Below are 17,261 nucleotides of genomic sequence, written 5' to 3'. Positions count from 1 at the left end.
TCACAACAATGGCTAACCAATAATTCCATGCAAGCATCTGAACCTCCACTCCCTTGTTGCTGTGGGAGACATCACTTTCAGGCACTCGCTGTTGTGCCACAGTCTCAAAACCCTCTGAATAGGCGCTCTAAGCAGTGATGAACATACAGGGTTTGAAACCTGTTTGTCACCTCTATGCCTAAAATAGTTTTTCTCACATTTTTTCTATGTATATCAAAGTTGCTACAGTGGATAACTAACTATCTTTTTTATGGGGGGTGGGTGCTCGTATTGGAATGGTACCCTAGGAATGGGAGAAGAAAGGAGCAAGTTAGAAAACAAGCTTCATCTGAATACTCTCATGTCAATGTGGACCTTGGTGACAATCCTGCTTTGTTAAAGCAAAAACTCTGCAAAAGGGTGAGTCTGTTTAGAAGAAAAAGCAAAGACTGAGGTACTGTGAATGGCAAGCTTCAGCTAAGAAGAGGATCTGTCCCTTTTCAGAGCTAAAGGAAATAATACAACAAAAAGGAGGCTTCTTTGGAGACCTAAGTATATTGGATGTAAACAAGACATTGTATTTAGGGATGTTGTGTGTTTCTTTTTTGAAGTTGTCATCAATTGCTTTACTAAGATTTTTAAATAGTAAAAACCTCATGTTTAGACTTTGGTGGAAGATGAATCAAGGAAGCAGGGCCCTGTCTTATGGGTCACCTGGCTTTGGTGGGTGAGAAGACCTAAACTCCTGGCCATCGTCTCTGATCCAATACTTAGCAGTCGGGGATTAAACCATCCTTGCCTTCAGTTCTCTCCAATATTACCAGGCCCAACTCAGTCTTCAGTGATTTTAAAAAGCATTGACATCCAGAAACAGTAATGGGGGAAAATATTTGGGACCAAGCTGAAGCACTGATCCCACTAAGTTAAATACTTCTTTCCAGTCTAAGGCAAGCCTGAATCAACTGTCTTTAAATGAAATTTTAAGTGATGCTGTATTATATATAGGAAAAAATGCTTAAAATCCTGTCATTTAGAAACAGTGAAAAGTGTCTTTTGAGATTAAACTGACTCTTTACCATAGGGAAAAATATTACTGTGTGTTTACAGATTCATTCCTGTGGTCGGGCCATTTTTAAGGGAAGAGTTATTTAATATAAATAGTCCCTGATTTTAAGTTCTGTTTAATGATGTCCATTCCCCTTCCAAGAACAAAGTGGTGAATTTTGGTTAGGCTGGTCTCCCTCTTAAAATTGGCAGTGCTGTTCCTTGTGCTGCCCCTGTCTTTTCCTGATAGCTTTTTTTTTTTTTTTAAAAAAACACAGGTTGAAACATTTCATCTATTATCTCTGCCTCATTTCTGGGGGGTTGTGTATCAGTTCTCTAACACTTGTTCCTGAGAACTAAAGATCTTTTTTTATTCTTATTTCCTCTCTCATAAACATTTGGTGACCTTTTACCAAGTGGTGAGTTAGATTTTTTTTTTAAATAAAATGTTCATTGTATTTGAGGTTTTCCTTGTATTTCATGAAATGACTTGGGGCAGGGCCTGGGGGGTTCTCAAGGGAGGAAATGTTTTGGTTATTTACACACTGAACTACAAGATGGGGTCCTAGCAGGAAACTCAGCCTCCTTGAATCAAAGAGCATAGATAAGACTGAAAGCAAATTTTAGTAGTGCAGTTAACAACATACCAAAGACACAGGAAACATCTGCAGAAATTGATCATATGTAAGTAAATGAAAAATCAGTACTCCCACAAGTTAAATATACTCCTAAAGAATTCTTGGGAAAAAAGAAACATACCAATACTGGGAAGGTTGCCTAAGTAGTAATTAAGGAAGTTTATAGCATAAATGTGTTTATTTAAAAAATGACAAAACCAAAATCTGGTTCATTAAAAAGACTAATAGACAACCTAAGGCAATATAAAATAGCAGAACTGAAATGGAGGCCTTAAGTACAGATACTGACAAGATTTTTCAAATTATATCTGTGTAAAGTTTGAGAAATATGTATTTTCCATTATAATGTTAGTATAGCTCTGATACCAAAAATCCAAAACAAATTGCAAAAGTAAACAAATCTCATTGTTGGACACAGATTAAAAGAATCTGAAATAAAATGCTGGCAAATGAAATTCAGCAGGGTTTATAGAATGATGTTTAATGACCAAATAGAATTTATCCAGAAAAATCAAGGGTTGTTCAATGACTGAAAATATATAAATGGATAATCTATCACATTATCTTGAAGAAGAAAAAGCATACCAAAAATCTCAACATATAATAAACACTCAGTTTATCTAGGAATAAAGCATTCTTAAACTGATAAGTAACCCATAGAAAACAATTATAATAATGAAAAAGTCAAGAACCAGATATGGATACCTGCTACTTCGTGAAACATTATTCTGGAGGTCCCAGGCAATGCAAAAAGACGTGGTATACAACTTTAAAAGGAAGAGACAAGAACTAGGATCATTTGGAAATACTTCTCTAGAAAAGCAAGAGTCAATTATTAGAACTAGGGTATTCAACAGGATGACTGGAATCAGGATCATTCAGAGAAAATAAGGAAATTTATGGCCTATATGCAATGTTTTAATTCTTGCAAGGAAAATATATTTGTCTTACTTGAATAAGTAATTAAAGGTAAAAATTAAAGCTAATTTCTTTTAAATGAAAGAAGGCTTGGCTAGTTAGGCCAAAGGATAGCATTTTCCTGGGGGACTGACAAAAACTGAACTATTCAGTGGCACCGTCACTACAAAAGGGGAAAAAAATATTTCAGAGGTGGGAACACCATCTCCTACAAAGAAACGGTAAAGGTCTTTATAAGTCCAGAGCCCAGAGTTTGCTGTTTAAATCCAAGTAATTCAATCAGGGCACCCAAATACCAGCCCGGAACAAGACAAAAAGCCTACATTATAACATGGTTAAACTGCTATTTAAAGACAATGCATTCATGTAATTTCTATGACATCACTGATCAGCATCTGCCAGGGAGCACATGATCCTGCCCTGGACGTTGTCTTCTGTGAAGGGCAGCATAACAACAGAATATTATCAATGATAGTATCCCTTGAATACAGATGATTTTTTAATATCTAAAATCATGGTGATACTACTTTAAGCACTTTTCCAGTGCCAGAAATCCTGAAGTTCTTAAAGCCAAAGTATGCTTGAATGTTTGTCTATAAAACATTATGTTAAAATATTTATAAAGAAAAACAGGCCAGGCACGGTGGCTCACCCCTGTAATCCCAGCACTTTAGGAGGCCAAGGCAGGGATATCACCTGAGGTCAGGAGTTTGAGACCAGCCTGGCCAACATGGTGAAATGCTGTCTCTACTAAAAATACAAAAATTAGCCAGGCATGGTGGCATGTGCCTGTAATCCCAGCTACTCAAGAGGCTGAGGCATGAGAATCACTTGAACCTGGGAGGCAAAGTTCCAGTGAGCCGAGATTGTGCCACTGCACTCCAGCCTGGGCAACAAGAGCGAAACTCCGTCTCAAAAAAAAAGAAAAACAATAAGGTGTCTGGAGTTACGTCAGAGCTCTAGAAAGATTTCTACTGAAAATCCAACTCTAAACAACACAACTAAGGAGAAGAAGTAATTCCTAAATACTGCAGGGATAGTAAGTATCTAGTTTGCCAGAGAATATTCCAAACATGCCTCTTTGCCGCATAGGTACAAATATCCCTGTTTAGTAAATAACCAACATTTCTTGAAATATTTATTTAAAAACTATGTAGCAAAGCAAAGCAAAACAAAACTAAAACCTAGGCAGTGTAAGATCAATGCTTTAGAAAGCAAAATCTCTGTTAAGTTTCTTTATCCTATATTTTTGAGTTTAAGAATCTTCTCTTTGCCCCACTAAAAGGAGAATAAGGAAAGAATTCCATAAACATGCCACAACCCCTCCTAAGTACATTTTTTTCTTTTTGACAGATTTTCACTCTTGTTGCCCAGGCTGGAGTGCAGTGGTGTGATGTCGGCTCACTGCAACTTCCGCCTCCCGGGTTCAAGCCATTCTCCTGCCTCAGCCTCCCGAGTCACTGGGATTACAGGCATCTGCCACCACGCCCGGCTACTTTTTGAATTTTTAGTAAAGACGAGGTTTCACCATGTTGGCCAGGCTGGTCTCAAACTCCTGACCTCAGGTGATTCGCCTGCCTCGGCCTCCCAAAGTGCTGGGATTACAAGCGTGAGCCACAGCCTCTGGCCGTAACCTCTTTTAAAGGAAGACCTTTCAAGTGGACACTGCTCACTACTCGGAACAATTTCACCTCCAGACCTGGGCCAACTGCACACTCAGCTCCTCCCCCATCATCAAACAAGCTGGTTAATTGGTCACATTTCAGTCTGGGACCTTTCCAAGTCTCTTCCACACACAAAAGGCAGTCACCAGAAGTCAAAAATGTCCCTCAAGCCCCCTTTCAGACTCAATGCAAATGCATCCAGGATGTCTATGGGGAAGCGGAAAAGCCGCTGCTTTCCATTTTGAAAGGCTGTGGCCTTCACCGTCCAAAGGATGCTCTAGTAAAGGCCTCTGCTGGGCATTACTGTGTCAACATTCTAGCTAGCACTGATTGTGGGCAAAGGAATGTCAGGCCACTAGATTTAAGGCTTTGGGACCCCTTATTTATCCTCAAGGAAAAGGGGGCAGATGTCATAGCCTCAACAAGGCACAGCAGATACAGAAAGTCAGTATTTACTTACACATCAAAAGTTTTCAACAACATCGTTTCTGGGTGACATCAGCTGCTTTCTTGTCTCTAAGCAGCATGGCTACAGCTGGGACATCCTCCTCCCTCACTGAGAATAGTGGTCCTGGCCACAGCGGGAAGCAGACATTCTAAGGACCCCCAGGGCACAGATGTTCCAGAAGGCAGGCACCATTTCAGTGCCCAGGCCTTCTCTGTAGTTGCTGGGAGGGGTACGGCTGCTGCCCTCCTGCATGGGAGCCACGTGCCTCAGGGGCGTCTCCTCTCAAGAATCCTGGGGAAGGAAGTGAACTCTGAGGACAGGAGTGTCTGCTTCCCCTTCTCAGCCCTCCAGCAGCCTCTCAGGACCCCTTCAGGTCCTGATCCTACTCTACAACCCACCTCGCCCCCAGCAGAAGATGCCAGATCAGAGACCCCATCAGATTGTCCTCCAGAGCTTCTCTCTGGCCTTAGGAAGCCAAACTCTGCCCATGGCCAAAAAACCAAGGCTCCGACTGGACTTGTCTTCTGATTTCTGGCTGTTCTTACTTCAAACTCATGAACAGGAGCCGTAAGTGGACCTCTAATGCCTCCCAACAATCAGTCTCTAGGCCCTAATCTGTTACCCTTCTCTTGATAGTCATTTCTTTTCTCTCAAACCTCTGGCACCTCCTCCTCATCCTCACTTAGCTGTTCTTCCCATTTTACTGAGCAAATAGAAAGCACCCCAAAAAGAGCTTCCAGCAGCTCCCACCACCGCATTTACCCATCCCTGCCTCTGTCTGCCCTCCTGTACCCTGGATCCACTGTGCTCCTAACTGTCGCCTCCCTCCTAGTTGTCATGACTTTCTCTAGGGTGCTGAGCACCGTCTAACACACCACATGTTGTATTACACTTAATTTGCTTATTGTCTGCCTCCCCATTAGAATGGAAGCTCCATGAGGGCAAAGGTTTTATTTGTTTACTGCTATGTTCCCGCACTTAGAACAATGCCTGGGACGCATGAGGTACTCACTAAATGTTTTGTGGGGAAATGATTGAATAATTCCTTCCACTGAACGAATGTTTTAGAACCTGCCTTCAGCTGAGTTTGTGGGACTTGGCAGGACTCGCAATACCATCCCTGGCTGATACATGCAGAGAAAGAGTTCCACTCACGGTTCTCACAGTGGGGGCCCTCCCAGCCATCCCAGCACTCGCAGCGGTAGCTCCCATTCTGCAGGACGCAGCTGCCCTCATTCATGCATGGGCTGGGTTTGCAGAGGTTGACTGGCCGCTTGGCTTCTGCAATGGAGAACACACCCACCAGGCCAGCCGGGCATGGGTTAGACCTGAAAACCCCCACCCTAAGTAAGCCCAGTAGAGGTGCAAGGCTACTAGAGTCATGTCTCCCTTTGCCCTGGTAGCTCATGGTTGGTGCTGCATACAACTTGGCTAGGTTAGTAAGATCCAGCTCTCCTACAGACTCATGGAGAGTCCATTGCTCAGATGTGCCATACATATGGCAGACTTTTCTGTTCGTTTGTTTTTGAGGTGGAGTCTCCCTCTTGTTGCCCAGGCTGGAGTACAATGGCGCGATCTTGGCTCCCCACAACCTCCACCTCCCAGGTTCAAGTGATTCTCCTGTCTCTTCTAAGAAGGTGAAGAGGAGGTCACTGGATTTGGGCTGGCCCTGTTTGCTCTGGGCTCTGTCACTGCCCAAGTCAGTGTCAATGTGGGATCTGTAGACCCTTAGGAAGCTTGTGGATATCCTAAAAGTGGGTTCTGTTTAAAGGGAATACATTAATTCTCAAGTTTGGGAGGGAGTTATCTATGTTAGTTAAACTTTCTATACCTTAAATGTCAAATGGGGATGGTTATACCTACTGTAGGATTTTATGTGAGCATGGGATTTAGCACAGAACCTGGCAGTTGGGAAGCAAGTGCTCAGTAGCTGGGAAGAGCTGCCATCCTTGTCATGATGTATGTGAAAGCTCAGGCTGAAGGCCTGCCATGGGGATAGCCCTGAGGATGTGGATTCCCCCACTCACCTCCACACAGCCACTCAATGAGCACGTCCTGGTGGTACCGCAGGTCAGTGTAAGCTGCCACGTGGATCAGGGAATCCCGGGGACCTGCAAGCCTCCGCAGACCCTCGCTTAGGACAGGCCCCACGCCCATGACCAAGACAGAGATGCCGTTGTTCCTCAGCTTCTGGGCAGGGACAGCCGCGTCCTCTGCGCCTCTCCCGCCTGTGAGCACCACCACAGCTTTGGGGACACCAGGCCGGGCGCCCCTCTGGACAGTCATGACTTTGTCATAGATGTGCAGCAGGGCGGTGCCGGCTGAGCCCACCCCACCCAGGTAGGGGGCCTGGCTAATGGCCCGCAGCAGCGCAGCCTGGGTGGGTTTGGCGTCCAGCTCGAAGGCAGTCTGCACCTGGCTGCCATACACCACCAGGCCGACCTGTGTCACGTCAGGGTTCACCTCAAACTGGAGGGCACAGCTTCTCACAAAGCTCTGCATCTGAGCAAAGTTCTCAGGCCCTACTGAGGCAGAGGTATCCAACATGAAGACGAGGTCCAGGGCTTGTGTCCGGCACCCTGCAGGAGCAAGCAGAGGGGCGTCAGCCGTGGATCTGCCAGTCAGAGCCCCTCGACGGGACCCAGGGACTGCCCGGTTGGGTAGGGCCCAGGTCACCCAGGGTGCTCTTTTCACGGCAGAATCCACCCTCTGTCTTCCTTTTAGCCACAGAACAGCACTTTCCTAGAATATTAACAGGAAGATGAGTGCCTGGCCAGACCACATTTCTCCTGGCAGCTAGGGTGGCCACGTGTCTTAAGTTCTATCTGACGGATGTGATCAATTTCAAATTCATGCAGCTGGAAGCTGCTTACCTTCCACTTCCCCTCTCCCCCTTCCTGCTGGCCGAGAAATGGTGACCTTGGACCTCAAGGTGGAAGCCATAAGATGACCAAGCTCTGCTGGCCCGGGCCACTCACCTCTGAACTGTATGTGAGAGAAATAAGTTCCTGTCTTATGTAACCCATGGGGCTTCTGGGCAACCCTTTGTGACAACATCTTCACCTGTGCCTTCATCCATCCCCAGTATGCAGAGCACTAATTAGATGCTGTATGGACAAAATGGGCCCATGCCTGCTGTCAACAGGCTGACAGTCTAGGGGAACAGACATGAAATGAACATAGAATTACAAATGATGTCGGCAGCCTGGAGGGAAAAGCAGGGGACTTATGTTACCAGTAGGGTAACATAACAAGACTGGGAGAGCTTCTCTGGGGAAGTGACATTTCACCTAAGAACTGAAAGACAAGTAAGTATGAGCCAGAGGCCTGTCCCACGCAGGGGATGCAGAGAGGCCTATGGGGACCAGGCCACAGGGAGCTCTCAGAAGCCAGGGGATAGAGTTTGGGTTTTGTTCCAAGTGCAAAGGGGAATCACTGGAAATTCTAAGTGTGAAGTTAGAAGATCTGATGCTCTGATTATTGGTTTTTAAAACCACTCCCACACCAGGAACGTCTGAGAAACTATCACAGCTACGGGGAAGGTGGCTGACTACATATACTGTGGGGTCCTGGATGGGATTCTGGAACAGAAAAAAGACATTAGGTAAAAACTAAACAAATATGAATCAAGCATGGATTCACTAAATAATAATGTATCAATACTGGTTCATTAATAACAACACTGTGCCATACTAATGCAAAGTGTAAATAGGAGGGGAAACTGGGTGCGGGGTATAGGGAACTCTCCACTATTGTCCTTTTTTTTTTCCCTATAAATCTACAATTATTATTTTTTTAAAAATCCAACCAAACAAAGAAGCAGAACAAAAGCACTTAGGCCAGCCTGGAGGGGCAAGGTGGAAGTGGGCAGCCAGTCCCTGTCCTTCCCCCTTACAGGAGGGAATGCTTCTCACCTTGGGGAGAGTGGTGGCATCAGGGCTGAGAAGCAGAATTGCATCTGTAGCTTCCCATGCCCACCTACCAAGGGAGAACTCCAGGAGCCCTATAAAGGATGCATTTCACTCATGCCTGTAATCCTTCCACTTGGGGAGGCTGAGGTAGGAGGATTGTTTGAGCCTAGGAGTTCGAGACCAGCCTGGGCAACACAGCAAGACCACATCTCTATAAAAAATAAAACAATTAGCTGGGCATGGTGTTGTGCACCTGTAGTCCTGGCTATTCTGGAGGCTGAGGTGGAAGGATCACATGAGCTCAGGAGTTCGAGGCTGCAGTGAGCTATGATCGTGCCACTGCATTCCAGCCTGGGTAACAGCGAGACCCTGTCTCAAAAGAAATAAAGGACGTGTTTCAGTTACGACATCTCTGGCCACGGGCCAGGCCTCTGCACGGAAACAGTGTTCTCCAGAGTGCCTTCCAATAGGGTCATAAAAAATCAACTTCATGGTTTGCAAAACAGAAGAGAGAAATGTCAGAATCCCTCCCAGGTAGACAGGGTAAGTATCCTCTCAGGAAGCGTTTGTTTCAGTGTGTGTGGCTGTACCAGCAGGTGTGCATGCACGTGCATCTGTGTGTGTGCATACATGTGCATGTGTGCACCAGGAATGCACTTCTTCCTGTGGATTGCCATCAAAGGAGCTGGCAAGCTGCTGCTCTGGAGCCCGCTTGGTAGATTCAGAGCTCTTTGTAACAATAATAAAATCATGATTAATAATAACAGCAACACCTAGAGTTTGCTGAGTGCTTACTCTGTACTACGCATGTACACCGCCCATCTTACTTAATTCTCACTAAAGGTCTCTCAGGAGGTACTACTATTAGTCCCATTTTTGTTGACAGGTAAACTGAGAAATTATTTATGTGACTGGTACCTGAAAGAGTGGGGCTGTGGTTTCAGCCCCTAGAAGGGGCAGTGGCAGAGAATGATGGTTAAGTGGTAGCCAAAAGGAGGAAGGACCTGCCTGCTGACCAGCGGCCCTGGGTCAGGCACCGGGACCTTACCTGGCCGCTGCCGGCTGCACAGCTTCCCCTGCAGCTCAGGGATTTGCTTGAGCAGATCCTGAGGGTCCGAGTAGACCATCACATGCTTTGGGCTGCCCGTGATCTCCTCCAGCTCTGCCCGCACGGCCTCACTGCCTACACCCAGCAGGAGCAGCTCTCGCGCCCTTGCGTGACGCGCTGGGCCCGCGACCTCATCCTCAGAGCGTGACTCAGTGAGCAAAACCACCACTCTGCGTGGCCGGTCCTGGCCCGTCCTGGTGGCGCTCCCAAAGCCACGGTCTGCTGCCTGCCGCAAGGCACTGCCCATCAGGGTGGGGCCACCACGGAAGGGAATGCCATCAAGGCTCCTGACCAGGTCAGGCACATCCTGGTACTCCCCAACAGGCACCGCCACCAGCAGCTCCCTGCTGTACGTGGCCACACCCACTCGGGCCCGAGAGTCCTCACTCAGCACGGCCTGCACAAACTGCTTCACGAAGGCCTTGGCCCGCAGGAAGCCGTCCAGAGTGGTGCCTGCAGAGCTGTCCAGCAGGAAGAGAAGGTCGACCCTGCATTCCAGGCTCAGCTTCGGGGCTGCGGGGATCACAGCAACACCCACCGTCAAGCCATGGCCTTGCAGCATGCCATCTGTCCCACCCGAGACACCGAACTACCACGCAGGGCCGGAGAAACTGTCCCAGGAGGGAGATGGGGCAGAGAAACTGTGGGTCCCCAAGCTTAAGTGACCGGTGCTCGTCACAGAGTTAGAGACAAGGCCAGACATGGCCCTCCTGGCACTCACTAAGGGTCTCCATTTAGCCACTTTAAAAAAAAAAAAATGCCATCTACATTATCACTTTTTTCCATTATGGTTAGTCCAGTGTGTGCCCTGAGAAATCTTTGTCTACCTCAAGATCGTGAATATATGCTCCTGTATTTGCTTCTAGAGGCTTCACTGCTTTGCCTTTTGCATGGAGGTCTATAGCCATGCTAGAATTGACTTCTGGTAGGGTTGTGAGGTACAGGGTCAAGATTAATTTTTTTCATATAGATCTTCAACTAACCCAGTTATCACATTTTTAGAAGTTACTATTCAGCAAGCCCTTATATGCATCAAGCATGATACTAAGCACTTTGCATAATCTTATTTAAAACTCTCAACCACCCAATGATGTAAAGCCTACTATTATCTTCATTTCACACCTCTAAAATCAAAAGGAGTTGGGGCTCCTTTCTCTGCTTTCATAGAATAGAGAAGAAAAGACTCTGCCCAGGACTGGGAGCCAGAATTGGGTAGACTCCTGCCTTCAGCTGGGCTGGGCAGCACTCAAACTTCAAGCAATGACCATTCTGCAGCTAATAAGCTGGGAGCCACTGTCTCCTCCAGAGCTCAGCCATCCAAATTATCTACTCATGGAACACTGAGAGGCTGCACCACGTGAACCACAGACCAGTGGTGCACTGAAAAGCAGATGGCTTGAGGGCTAGTTTCTACCCAGAAGCTGGAAGGGTGTGCAGTGAAAAGGGGAGCCTGTCCTCTCCTTGCTCCCCAGTGGTCAGTCTTACAGGGCCGGTGCATACCTACCACAGTTAGCCTCCCCTCCAAAGGCCAGCGGGCAGAGGCATTGGTACCCGTCCAGTCCTTCTGGAACACATGTGCCTCCATTCTGGCAGGGCTGCGAGTCACAGGGGCCTATCAGAGAGATGCCCATTAACTGCTAAGCACCACAGCACAGAGGAGTAGACAGGAGTAGAGAGGACTGGCCAGAGGTGTGGGTGCAGCTGGCTTCCTGCTCTAACAGTGGCCAGCCCCTTCCTTCCCTCACAGTTCACCAGGAAACCTGCAGCAGAGGGGAAAGCACTGCCGAGTTCATAAAGGAGGAGCTGGGCACGGTTGGTAAAGGATGCTCTGTAGCAGGCTTTGTAAGGTGCCGTGTGATGAACTGGTGTTAGACTGGAGCTTGACAAGGAGGAAGCTCTCCGTGACATCAAATGTGGGTGCCTCAAGACTGAGAGAGAGCTGCGGTGCCCATGGGGCCCTGTCTTCTAAGTTCTACACAGGGTTGTCTTAATGGCCTCTGCGCCTGGCACAGCAAAACACACCAGCCTTCGGATCCTGCGGTCAGGCTGCTCAGCACTGAACGTGGCCCTTCCACTTTCTCCAGCACCTTAACATCTCCCATCTTCATATCCTCATCTCAAAAGGAGTGATGGGAACTGAACTTGTTCTGTGGGGTTATTGTGAGGATTAAATGAATTAATCCGCAGAAAGTCTCAGTACTGAAAACACACTCCCCAACAGGTAATGACAGTATTGACTTTTAGATATGAGACGCAAATTATGAGCAAGGCCTCTTCAAAGCTGAAAGTTTACATGGGAAACCACGGCCTGTGTCAAAATCTGACCCATTCTGAAGTGTCTGATCTATGATTCCCTGTGCTCCATGCCTGAGCATCTCATCACTTTCCTTGTCAATTATTACAAAATGCAGCTAAAACCACATGACCTCCTTCCCAGGGTTACAGAAAACAAACAGGGTCTTCATGTGATTGTGTATTCCAAGGGCTGGAGAAGCAGCTGAGTGTGGTCACAATTGGGACTGGCATTTTCTTGTCCTTTTTGCTTAAAAATATTAATCTGTTACTTGATGGCCACATCATTATAATTAAAGTATAGACTTTTCAAAGGCAGAAAAGATTAAAGCTAAGTCTAGGCACCTCACTGGGGCTGCGGTTGTATCAGCCGGAAGACGAAATAACTGGAGGCTCACTGACATTGGCAACAGTGGCCTTTAATTGAGCATCTGTTATGTGCCAGGGACTGTGCTAAGCACAATACACTGCTTCTCTCATTTCACTGTCACAGTCTTAGGTAGGAACTATAAAAACCCTATATGACAGATGAGGAAGCTGAAGCTAAATGAATAGAAGTCACGTGCCCCAGGTCAGATCATTGGTAAGAGGTAGAGCTGGGATTGAAAGCCATTTCACTCTAGTTTCTAAACCATAAGTCCTCAAATCTTAATTACTGAGCAGAAACAGAAACAGCTCCACTCTCAGATTCCCCTATGCTTCAGAGGCCGTGGTGCTGGAACTGCAAACCGTGAGAACATACTGAAGGGATCACCTAACCCCAAATAGGGACACTCACTACCCTGCCTGTGTGTCTAACTGCTGGCATTGCTTCCGGGAGACAGGCTACTCATCAGGAGTAGCAAATCCACCCCAGGACTGACACCTACACATTCAAGTGCAATTTTGAGCTCCCAGGTCAGTGGGGTCACTAGCACCCCAGGTGAGGGATGGTGAGGGACCGTGAGGGATGGTGAGGGACCATGAGGGCACACTGGGGAACCATGCTGAATGATGCATAATGGCATTGCTGATTCCTCACGTTAATTTGGGATTTTACAGCTGAGGGATTACTTCCACGGGCATTATCTACCGAATCTTCACCAGGACCTCATATACGATGCCTCCTTTCATATGGAGGAGGGAAATGGGCTTCCGGACATCAGGTAAACATCGCTCCATTTTATAGAGGAGGAAATCATTTAGGTATCTTGCCCTGAGTTTGGTGCTGGCTTTGAGGATGTCTGCAAAGCTGGTGCCCGGTGCCTGCCTTTCTCTGCCTCTCACCAATGCACATAACACTGTTTCAGGAGAGTAATCCCAAAGCCGCCACTCCATTCTTAATGAACAAACACCATGGAGTGAGTGAAGAGCACACTCTCCTCTGCCCACCAGGCGCCCCATCCCTCCGTCCTGGAGCCAGTCGCAACCCCACCCTCTGTCCCAGGATTGTAAAAGCCCCTTTACAAAGCAGCCTGGGTCCAGGGCCCTGAAAGAACCGGTAATCCAAGAGGCAGATCATACCTGGGCAGGTGGTCCTGTAGCAGGTAGCAGGGTGGGCTAGGAACACTCTCTTCCAGCTACAATCCAAGGAAACAGAATGATAGACAGATCAGAGGTGTAAGGGGAGGGCAGAAAACGGAAGATGATTTACAACACCAAAAGCTGATAGAAGATTCCAGTGCAGAAATAAGAAAGACTTCCTGGTTTTCTTTCTTGATTCTACCCTAACTTTTCTCTGCACATAGAGTAGGAAATGTTTCAAACTATCCAGTGACAATTAAAAAAAAAAAAAAAAAAAAAGGCTAGGTGTGGTGGCTCACGTCTGTAATCCCAACACTTTGGAGGCCAAGGTGGGCAGATCACTTGAGGTCAGGAGTTCGAGACCAGCCTGGCCAACATGGTGAAACCCCATCTCTACTAAAAATAAAAAAATTAGCTGGGCATAGTGTGCCTGTAATCCCAGCTACTCAGGAGCCTGAGGCAGGAGAATCGCTTGAATCCGGGAGGTGGAGGTTGCAGTGAGCCGAGATTGTGCCACTGCACTCCAGCCTGGGCAACAGAGTAAGACTCCATCTCAAAAAGGAAAAAAAAAAAAAAAAAAAGGGTAACATAAACTGGCTATCACATTTGAAGATAGAGACATCCACATGCAAAACCTCAAACTGTAGCAACAGCTTTTTATTATAAGTTACTTTCTGAGGCTCACAATGCAGTAGGGAGAGAAATATTGGGAAATGGGCAACTGGCTTTTGGCTGTGTGACCACAGACATGTTACTTTCCTCCTCTGGTCTTCACTTTCCTCTTTGTATAGTAATTCTATCTGCAGTTTTCAACTGTATTTCTTAAAGCTTTGATGGGGAGAGACGAGGACTGAAGGAACAAGGCTCCAGGCCTCCCGCAGTGCCCCACCCCCGCCCCTCCACCCCAGGTGTGCTGCTTCTATCTGGTCTGCACAACAAGTGTCCACACGAGGCTCTGCCGGTGAAGACATGCAAGCCACTGGGCTCAATGACTTCTCAGGTCTGCTGGAGAACTAACGTTCTGTGATAACACAGCAGCCACCGTTCCTGCGATGGCTTCCACCCGCGGGTGTTCCATTAACCACAGCTACCTGAAGAGATGGTTCCCTCCATGTTCCAGATAGGGAAATGGGTTCTGAGGGCTGACTTAGGTCCCCTGAGGTCACAGAGTTACTGGAACACAGCAGAGCTGGGGTCCAAACCCTGACCATGACCCCAAATCCCCCCACTCGGCCCTCTGGGCCTCGTCCTCGCCTCTCCTGAGTCTCCGGGGCTATGTGCCCTGCTGCCACGGGAGCAGCTCCTCAGCCGGGGGCAGAAAGCCCACTCTGGGTTGGCAGCAATTCCTGGGACGGCCTCACCTGAGGAGACTCTTGGGCCTTGGCAAAAACATTCCCTAAAGTTCTCCAAATAAGGCTTCTTCCAACAAGATCCTGCCCTGGGCTGCCCACGCCAGGGGCAGGCCAATCAGGTGCTCCTCTAGGGCAGGGTTTTCCCTGGGGTAAAATGGAGTAAAAGCCAAGTCAATTAAGAGCTCATGGAGTTGCTGAAATAAAGGTTGCCAAGGCTGGGCGTGGTAGCTCATGCCTGTAATCCCAGCACTATGAAAGGCTGAGGCAGGAGGATGGCTTGAGCTCAGGAGTTTAAGACAAGCCTGGGCAACATAGTGAGACCCCATCTATATTAAAAAATAAAAATAAAAAATAAAAAAACCTTAAAAATTAGCTGGTCACGGTGGTGCGTGTCTGTAGTCCCAACTACTAAGGAGGCTGAAATGTGAGGATCACTTGAGCCTGGAAGTTGGAGGCTGCACTGAGCCATGATCCTGCCACTGTACTCCATCCTGGTGACAGAGCAAGACCTTGTCTCAAAAAAATGATAACAATAAAAACAAAGTATGCCAAACTGCCAGCTCATTCAAGAGAAATCATCTTCTCTTCCATGTCTATCCTAGTGACCTCATAATAAAGCCACAAGTCCTAGCCCAGAAAGCTCCCTGGGCCCCTCCCGCTCCCTGACTCAGGCCTCCCTGGGAATCAGCATTTATGGTGCAGACACTACCCACAGGGCTTCGCAGGGACCTGCACACAGTTCGCTCCCCACCTCCCTCAGGTCTGGACACAAATGCCACATGCTCTGCAAGGCCCTCCCTGGCCACTCCATTTCAAACTGTGACCTTGCCCCAGCGCTCCCGCCTACCCCACCACATCTCCGTCTTGCTGTCGTGTTCCTCCACAACACATGCTACCACTGAAGGGTTTATTTTCTGTATTCATTTTGGAGTGGCTGCCTCCCATCACTGGAGCATCAGCTTGTGAGGGTAGACGTGTTTCTGAGATGCTGGTGCTGATTCCCCAGGACTTGGGTGAGTGCCGGGGAGCACAGGACGCCCTCCGTGGGTATTTCTTGAGTGAGGAAATAGATAAAGAGCTCCCAAATGCTTCATTCTAGGAGCCTGCAATATTAACGCATCTACCTATTAAATCACCGCATGCTCTCAACAACCCTGTAGGGCAGTTATGATTATTATCACACCCCTTTTCAAACGTAGAAACATGCAGTGGTAAGTTCACAGCTCCCGAGTGGTGCTGCTAGGATTAAAAATTCAGCAGGCTGACAGCAGAGTCTGAATGCAAGGCCCAGGAAGTATACACTGCGGCCACCAGCCTCTCCCACCTGCTCCCGGCTCTGGGCACCTTGCCCACCACCACAGTTCCGAATCTTGCAAAACTGCTCGAGCGGCCCCTTCTCTGTGACATCCCAGAGAGGACAGACTCCACCCCAGCACCTAGGATGCCTCAGGGTGGCCTCTGGTCTCCTTTTCCAATGCCCTGCTCTAGACCACGATTCCTTGGGGACAGCAACTGTGCTGTCTCCTTATCACATATTGCCTGGCTGAGCAGGCACTTAGAACGTGGCCACCAAGGAACAAATCAACTCCTCCTTTCACTTGAGAGCTTGGGTTCTGAGGAGAGCCTCCGGTGGCCCTGACGTGGCATGAGGCCCCATCTCCTCTGACCCTCTTGTAGGGGACTGACCTTTCCCAGAGAAACAGTCTTTGGATTTTCCATCAGCCCAGCACAGCCCTGAGGCTTCTCAGCCAATCAATTTCACTGCTGTGTGCTGTGCTATGAGCTCATCGCTGGAGGAGGACCAATGGGCAAAGATGTAGCTGATTCAAACACTGCCCTGGCCCCCCAGAAAGGGAGAGTAGCAGGGTCACTGGACTCTGGACAGAGGTGCTGAATGGCAGATAGTCTAAAGAAAGTGCCCAGGAACGGTGTGGGGAGTGTTTGGGAGGGATGGGCTGGCGGCCAGGCACCAGGTGCTCTTGGGTGCCTGGGCTCCAATCCCAAAGAACCCAGCATCCCACAGCCTCCCTGATTGGAATTCATCTTGATCCTCTTGCCTCACTCAGCCCCCATAATGTGGAAACTGGTGCTCAGAGGAACCAAACTACCAAATCAATATCACAAGTGCAGACCACTGCCATGCAGGGTCAGCGCTTGGCTCACTCAACAGCCTTCCAGAATGCCTGTGACCCTGCCACCGGCGCTCGCCCTGGGTGCCTGGGCTGTGGATTAAGGCTGTATGCTGATACTGAGTAGCTGTACCTCTCCCTGTTCTCCCATGGCTATGTCCTTGGCTCCCTCCCAGGTCTGCTTCAATCCCCGTCACAGTCTCCACGGCAGGGCCCCAAAGTGCTATCCTCCCCGCAGCTCAGGGGTGGGGGCCTTCATCTCCACCCAGGCCGAG

General features: G+C 48.0%; 2 protein-coding genes across 9 annotated transcripts in view; one reads left to right on the top strand and one right to left on the bottom strand.

The window, feature by feature from the left end:
* Nucleotides 1–522, top strand: part of AFAP1L2 (actin filament associated protein 1 like 2) — a 108,391-nt gene extending 107,869 nt beyond the window's left edge. For all 4 annotated transcript variants that reach the window (XM_007964141.3, XM_007964146.3, XM_007964148.3 and 1 more), the window contains one exon: nucleotides 288–522. In XM_007964141.3, coding sequence (XP_007962332.3) covers nucleotides 288–314 — 27 coding nt within the window. In that variant the 3' untranslated portion in view covers nucleotides 315–522. The remainder of the gene's footprint in view (nucleotides 1–287) is intronic.
* Nucleotides 1–17,261, bottom strand: part of VWA2 (von Willebrand factor A domain containing 2) — a 54,620-nt gene that overhangs the window by 1,112 nt on the left and 36,247 nt on the right. For 3 of the 5 annotated variants that reach the window (XM_073019384.1, XM_007964150.3, XM_007964152.3), the window contains exons 9-14: nucleotides 13,506–13,561; nucleotides 11,215–11,322; nucleotides 9,651–10,223; nucleotides 6,719–7,270; nucleotides 5,847–5,972; nucleotides 1,239–4,982 (exon numbers count right to left, since the gene is read on the bottom strand). In XM_073019384.1, coding sequence (XP_072875485.1) covers nucleotides 4,885–4,982; nucleotides 5,847–5,972; nucleotides 6,719–7,270; nucleotides 9,651–10,223; nucleotides 11,215–11,322; nucleotides 13,506–13,561 — 1,513 coding nt within the window. In that variant the 3' untranslated portion in view covers nucleotides 1,239–4,884. Of the gene's footprint in view, nucleotides 1–1,238; nucleotides 4,983–5,846; nucleotides 5,973–6,718; nucleotides 7,271–9,650; nucleotides 10,224–11,214; nucleotides 11,323–13,505; nucleotides 13,562–17,261 lie in introns of those variants that run through there. The other 2 variants (XR_012094051.1, XR_012094050.1) reach the window with 2 other exon arrangements.

Source organism: Chlorocebus sabaeus, chromosome 9 (genome assembly GCF_047675955.1).
Source record: "Chlorocebus sabaeus isolate Y175 chromosome 9, mChlSab1.0.hap1, whole genome shotgun sequence".
NCBI classification, from domain to species: domain Eukaryota; kingdom Metazoa; phylum Chordata; class Mammalia; order Primates; family Cercopithecidae; genus Chlorocebus; species Chlorocebus sabaeus.
Note: the sequence above shows the minus strand (reverse complement) of the source record. Positions and strands in the feature narration are given on the sequence as shown.